This window comes from Poecilia reticulata, linkage group LG20 (assembly GCF_000633615.1).
Source record: "Poecilia reticulata strain Guanapo linkage group LG20, Guppy_female_1.0+MT, whole genome shotgun sequence".
Lineage (NCBI taxonomy): Eukaryota > Metazoa > Chordata > Actinopteri > Cyprinodontiformes > Poeciliidae > Poecilia > Poecilia reticulata.
Window position 1 is genome coordinate 19,128,126 of NC_024350.1, and position 7,521 is coordinate 19,135,646.

General features: G+C 35.8%; 1 protein-coding gene across 1 annotated transcript in view; it reads right to left on the reverse strand.

The window, feature by feature from the left end:
* Window positions 1–4,904: 4,904 nt before the first annotated feature.
* The window catches only part of phex (phosphate regulating endopeptidase homolog, X-linked), a 16,079-nt gene continuing 13,462 nt past the window's right edge, over window positions 4,905–7,521 (reverse strand). Inside the window, exon 19 of the mRNA XM_008396451.2 lies at window positions 4,905–7,338. Within this exon, the coding sequence (XP_008394673.1) occupies window positions 7,236–7,338 (103 nt within the window). The 3' untranslated portion in view covers window positions 4,905–7,235. The remainder of the gene's footprint in view (window positions 7,339–7,521) is intronic.

Below are 7,521 nucleotides of genomic sequence, written 5' to 3' on the forward strand. Positions count from 1 at the left end.
ATTGGTTTATTTAGCAGAAACTGCAATGGAAACACTTTTTTCTGCATCACATGACCAACAACTGGATGTTGCCACTGTCAGAAACCACAAAGTAGACCATTACAGGAAGTAATTGGAGGATTATGTCTCATCACATGAAAAAACTTATTCACTTACTTTAATTGCATTTCTTATTTAATGGAAACACCACAGTTGCAAAATTGTTTTTGCTTTTGACATTAATGGAATATTGACAAATTTTGCTCACATTTGTAATGTACCTCAGAGATTATACTTCAAAGTATTTGTTATTTTATAAATCACTGAACAGCTTAGCACCAAAATACATTACAGATCTGCTGTTGTTGTATTAACAACTCGGATCTTCTGGTTCACCTGGACTAGAATCAGAACCAGAATCAAACATTGAGAAGCAGCATTTAGTTTTTACGCTCCCTTAATTTGGAGAAAATGTCCAAGAAAACTGCAGAACTGCTGAAACACACAGATCCTTTTAGAGCTTTCTTTAACTAATAATAACTGCAATATAGATTAATTTCTTCTCTTTATTCTTACACTAGTACAATGTTGTTTGTTTTTTTGCTTTTTGTTTAATTGTATGTTTCTACCATGTGAAACACTTTGAACTGCCTTGTTGCTGAAACGACAAAACTTTTACACAAGAACATCACTTCAGAAATATCCATCTTCTTTAATAATGAGCCACAGCTAAAACCAGACAGGAACAACATGAAGCGACAATAATTATCTCCAAAAACGTGAGTAAAAACCTAAGAGTACAATACGAACATGTCCTAATCTGTTATTCAATTAAGTCTCAATTAGCCCCGTAACCAGTCCGTGGAGGACGGAGCGGTGAAGGAATGACTGATTTACGCCTCCCGGGGGAGGAAGGAAGAGCAGGATCTGAAAATGAAAGGCAGTGGAGATATAAGTGGCTCGGGGGCAATCTGTGATAACAAAGGTTCTAATTAGTGTCGCTAAATGATTCATAGAAATCAGAGCGAGAGCAAGGCGGAGGAAAGAGACTTCAGAAATCACACTTTTACCTCCACCTGACGTGAGGGTAGGAGGGAATCCTCTTGGGGTTGGACACACAAACTGACAGATGGATTGCAAAAAAAAAAAACTGTCACTTTTTGGCATCCATGAACACTTTGACCTCTTTTCTGTCCATTACCAAAGAGCGCTACATGGATAAAAGCAAAGATCACGAGGTTTGTCTCCGACTTCCCCAAACCCTCGTCCTCTCCCTCCCATCCCCCCATCCATCTGTTTTGGTACAGGTCATCCATTAGTAAAGAGGCCGTCCTTTCATTTTCTATTTCCCTCCTTCTGTATTATTTATCCACCCATCCATCACCAGCCATGGTGGGCAGCCGAGGCTCGGATGTCGTCGTTCCACCTTCCTCTTGTAAATGAGAACAATTTTACTGAGAAATGAAAACCTCGACTCAGCCATAAAAGTGAAATATGACCCACGTTACTTTATGACGGATTATGTTTAAGAGTTTCAAACTGCCAAAGTAACAGGTTTTTTTATGCTTATTCGTCGATTCTGGGAACGGCTGCTGACTCGATTCATATTGAGATGAAGATAGACGCTGTGAATGTCAGATTATTGTTTTAGAAAACAATAAAAATGCAACTTTATGTTCACCAAAACATCCACTAGATCAGGGTGTCAAACTCAATTCTGTTTTGGGCCAAATTAAGATCAGAAAATCTCTTAAAGGGCCGGTTGTGCCAGAATGTATTGATAAAACCTGATGATAAACTTAAAATATCAATGAATCCTGAAAATTGAATGATATTATTGAACATCTTTTCAGTCTCTTAAGGATTTTGTGATACTTTTTGTGATTTTTTTTGCAATAAAAATCAAAGTGTTTGTGGTACAAATTTAGAAATATTTGAGCTTATTCATGACGGTAAAGGCGACTTTTTATTACAAGTGAAATAATCTGCCAGTGGAAGTTGTAGTTTTACATCAATATCAATCATGTAATATTTAGAAATTACATCAAAATGTAAAGTTAAGAAGAATTTTTGGTATTCTTAGGATAGAAATGACAATAATTCAAGTAAGAAACAAACAAAAAAAAAGAATAATCAGGCAAAAGAAAATGTCTCCAGATCAGTTTCTGTCAATAAAAAAATTAAGAAACTTTAACAAATTCACCAGACACAAACTGTATCTGGTGAATTTTTGGTTAAAATGTGTTTGTTTTTCATTCAGTGGGTAGAAAATCCAGAAATTTTACTCAAGTAAGAGTAGAAATACTTTATAATAAAGTTACTCAAGTAAAAGTAAAAAGTACAGTGATGTAAAAATCCTTAAAGGACATTAAAAAAAAATTACCAGTTAGTTTTGTCTTGTTCTCACTCATGTTCTCTCTCAAACTACATGAAAAATGGGCTACTTGGTAAGAATAGCAATACGATAATCAATGCATTATTTGTGATTTTAAAATTAGAGTTCCTAATCTTCCTATAAATTGAAAAACATGAAGGCAGAAAAATGTGACGTTTTCCTTTTTTTTTTTAATATCAGGGATCTCCTCTGATCATTTCCAGTTAGAGAGTCTTCTTGGAGGTCAGCAGCGTTCGTTTCTACGTCCCAAATGTCATTTATGCATTAGCCAGAAAGGCCAGGCGGACTGCAGCGAGTGGGAGTGATGGTGAAGGGAAGCGAAATACTGTAAAGTCATCTTCAAAGCCTCTCAGACCAAAAGATTTGATTACCGTAACGGGCCAGAAACAGAGAGACGGATGCAGACGGATGCAGATTTGAAAAGAGCATCTCCCCGCCCGGCTCTCCCGGAGAAGGAAGTGGAAGGAGATAAAACCCGAGGCGGCCGATGAGAAATGCAGGGAGAGGCCCGATGACATCAGCAGCGCCGGAGGGAAACCTTCACAGCAGAGAGGTCAGAGAGCCACGTCCGAGGAAAAAGCCTCTGAAAGCTCGATTGAAACGCTTCAGAGAGCGTAAATATTTTAAACTAAAACAATAGTATTCACTTTAAATATGGATGAACATAAAAATCAGCTGCTCTGCTTTTAAAACACAATTAATCCCCAAACTTGGGTGTTATTTAGAGCCCGTCTTCCAGCCTCAGCGCTGCAGGTTTTTAATGAGGAAATGACTCAAATGGCAACGCAGCTCTTCGCTCACTGAAGCCGTCAGTTTTACAGCAGCCACTAAAAAGGATTTACTGCAATCTGGTGACGTGCAAAGTGCAAAGTAACGACTCGGGTCCCGTTTAATGAATCTGCAGGCAGAATCAAGCTTGATAAAAGCCAGAGTATACGTTTCATTGTGATGTTCAGAAAGTCTCCGGGAATCGACAGAAAAGACGAAATCAAATCTACAGAGTTGTTTTCTTAACTCCAGTCTGGTCAATTCTTTTACATTTTGTTTCTTTTACGATTTCTCTGTAAATGTCATAGATTCTGATTCGCTTTTCTCTCCTTTAATTTTCTTTTTTGTTTTTTTTTTGTCTCCACATCATGGTGAGAGCTGGAAGATGAACAAAATGAGCCCAGTAGTTTTCAATCATCATGCATTTAAAACACTTTCACTTTTCCTTTATTATTTGGGGCTTTTTTCAGATTTTCCTGAGGATCAAGACTAACAAATATTTGAATAAAATTTATGGAATTTTTTTCTTAATTCACTGAAACCCGTAGTTGCAGATTTTCCTGTGAAATGTGACCAAATTATTCACAGAAAATGCAAGTTTTTATTCTGTGGAACATGATTCCAAATAATTCGCCAAAAATCTGCAGAAAATTAAAGGTTTTTTTTTCTGTGGCACATTTCTCCATATTATTCACAGAAAATTTATGTATTCACATATTTTTCTGTGAAATGGGACTAAATTATTTGGGGAAAATTTGAGTGTTTTTGTATGAAACATAACTCCAAAATATGAAAAATTAACCTGTTTGTAGATTATTCTGTGAGATAGACTAAAATATACACAAAAAATGTGCATATTTACATTTTTTTCATGGAATGTGACCTGGGAAGCTGAAACACCTACCAGTAATATTACCTGACAAGCTATTGGCTGGCATTGTTCAAAACAGCCAATCCAGGAGCGCCATTTATTTTCCTAGGCTCTGATTGGCTGAACTCCCACTAAGGCAGACCATGGATGTTAGATGTTTTATGGTAGCACTAAGAAGCTCCCCAGTGCATATTAAGGTATATTTGGTGATGTAACTACTGAAATAATTTTTGTGGAGATTAGCAATTTACAGGTAATAGGCGTTTTTGGTCTCCAGAAACCAGGAGGTTCACTTTATATTGAAGTTTCTGGTTGTTATGTGATTAAAATGTTTTTGTAGGGATCAGATTATCCATTAGATTTACCCATTATATGTTATTTATAGATAGATTATTAACTTGTAATTTAAAAATCTAAAAAACAAGATAAGATATAAAATCTCGTCTTATATGGGAGCGTAGTAGATAGAAAAATCTGAGCAACAGTTTCATCAGCAATCAGAACTGCCAGTGTTGAGAAATGGCTGCCGCGGTTATCCGCAGCATCCCCACCTCCGAACTCCCCATCGAGACGACAACAAACCGGCGGCTGGACTGTTTTCCTTAATTGGGTCTGAGCCGGCCACAGATACAGGCCATTACTGTAACTCCCCCCGCTGGGTACTGTGGGCAAAACTGAGACCCACAAACGCTGGGCATCAGGTTAAAGACCGGGTTGCCATGGGAACCGCTGGTATATGAATGAAGATGTGATGTGTGGCATAATAGCTAATCCACAAGGTGGACAAAAAATAATAAATCAATCCATAAACAAGCTTTTGTTGGCCATCCATCAGCTTCGTCTGCACTCTATCACTTTCATCCCAGACTAAATTTTAATAGCAAACGAACATCATGGTGTCCCACGGTTTTATTTTAACCAGAAACAAGAAGAAGGAGGAAATAAAAAAGGAACATGAGCACGTTACAATAAACTTACATTGTAGAAACATTTTCACAGTAAGTTTCAGAAACATAAAAAAACAGCAGATGATAAATATATTAGAGCTTTCCATAATAAAACTGACTGCACTGTACAGTAAAACTTTGAATGTTTTGGTTTCATTTCAGAACAACAAAATGAGTAAAAAAAATTAAATAGTTTCTGCCTAAAATATATAATTGTACCAATTAAAATAGTTTTTAACGGACATAAAATTAGGTGTTTTTGGGTTTTCAATTGAAGATGTTCAAATAAGGGTTTATTATGGCCGTTGTAAATAGTAAAAAGGAGTTCATTTCTGCCATAAAGCTAAAATTTTGAGATTAATCTCAGAAATTTTCTAGAAAAATTTGGAGATTGACCTGAAAAGCCCGGACATTTGCAAGAAAAAACACCACATATGGTCTAGAAAAAAACCCCCGAAAATTTCTGAGCTTGAAAAATCAAAACTTTGAAAATCAAAAAGATGTACTTATTTATATATTTTTTGCGATTAATCTCCAAAAAGTGCAAGTTTCATTTTTAGAAATTTAGAGATTTACCTCAAAATTTTCTGAGGTCTTAGGTAAAAATGAGCTTTTCTTTTCGATCTGCAATGGCCATAATTCATCTTCATTTTTGATGAATAAAACACCCCAGTCTATTATTTCATAACCTTTTCTAAAGATCATTTTAAAGTCTTCTCAGTTGGTTTTTCATTTTTAAAAAAAGAAAAAAGATTTGAATTATTGTTAAAACCGTTTTCAGTGGGTGTGTCCTAGCTTCAGATTTATTCCCGCCTTTACCCCGTGTATATCGTGTCGCCTAGCAACCATGGAACCTAGCAACCTGGAGCCTGGCAACCATGGAATCGCTAAACACAAACTAGTAAAAAATGGAGTTTGAAATCTTGCTGAGTTTATTACTTTCAATCATTTTTAATCAATGTAAGTTTGAAATGTAATCAGGTAGGTGTAAAGACTTTTAGCCAAAACTGTAGCAATGGGTCCACTGTGTTGGTAAAAATCATATTTCTCCATTTAATCACCTCGATTTGTGATAGAAACCAGAAATTATGCCTCAAATTGCATCCGTTACGAAACTTATTTCCAGATTGAAAAACGTTTCATCAAATAAAACCAAAAAGTAGTAAAATATTTAAAATATTATCATTTTGAGAGTTACTGAGCCACTTTAGAGTTGCTGATAACTCAGCCTATCACCTTTCCTTGTCTCGTCTAAAATTCCCCCTGAAATTCTGTGTTCACTTTTCGTGCCTGTAGTTTTATTTAATTAACTTACATCAAAACTGCACCGTAAACCTGGATGCCAGACATAAGACTGAGGGCGACACCACAAAGCGCAGAAACTATATTAAGACCTGAAACCTGGTCGTTTTTGGCCCAGCACAGTAAAACAGAACAACTTGTATTTCTGCTTTTGTAACAGTGTTCAGTTTTTAAAATATTCCAGCAAGTCTTTTATTGGTTCAGTGTTGAGTTTTCACGTAAAGAAAAATAAAACATTTAGGCTCAAACATGAACTGATTTTGGTTTACAGTGTTTATGATCTTATAACATAAGCCTCTCCCTCCAGTTGTGACTGGAATGTGTTTTTAATCAATATAAAAGTTAAAGACATTGTATATTTACATTAATATATAGAGCAGTTGATCAATATTAATAAACTTTAAGTATAATCCCCAAATGGTGGTCGCTTAAAGGCTTAAAGACAAATTCACTTAGGATTTTTGCAATAAAACAGGAAAAAAGATATTCCAACCTGATTAAAAATGGCTGCACTTTTGAAATGTTTCCGTTTACAAAAGCTACAACGTGCGATTACAGCTACACTAAGAAAAAATAAATAAAATAACGAGAATAAAGTCAGAATATTACGAGAATACATTTTTTTCACGGAATACTACAACTTTACTGTCGTATTATTTCAACTTTGTTCTCATTATATTATGATCTCATTATATTATGATCTTATTCTCATATTACTAATATTTTACCTTATTCTGGTACAAGTTTACTCTTGTATTCTTATGACTTTATTCTCATAATTTGATTTTGTTTTTCTTAGTTTGGCTCGTAAAAAGCATCCATTTTTCAGACACGTTCAGTTTCTTCACTCAACTCACTTTTTCGTTGTTCCCTCTTTGTGTAAAACATTTTGGCCACCTTGTCAGATAGTATTACCACCGTTTTCCAGCTGATGGCTCTGTCCTGGTCCAGGGCTTGAGAATGAGGTCAAAGGTCACCACACGCGGCAGGACTGCGCTCCTCGGTTCATTACCGACGACTGGGGACAGCTGAATGCTTTCCGAAATTCTTCGTAGTTGCTCATTGCGCCGATGACTCTGGACGATGACAGGAATATAAAAATGAAATGTACAGTATTTACAGCAACTTTAGTGACCCTATAGCATTCAGTGAATTTATAGCATTCATAGTGAATTTATAATCGTAGCAACATTAATAGCAACTTTGTAGCATCCATAGTGAATTTATAGCATCCATAGTGAATTTATAGCATTCAGTGA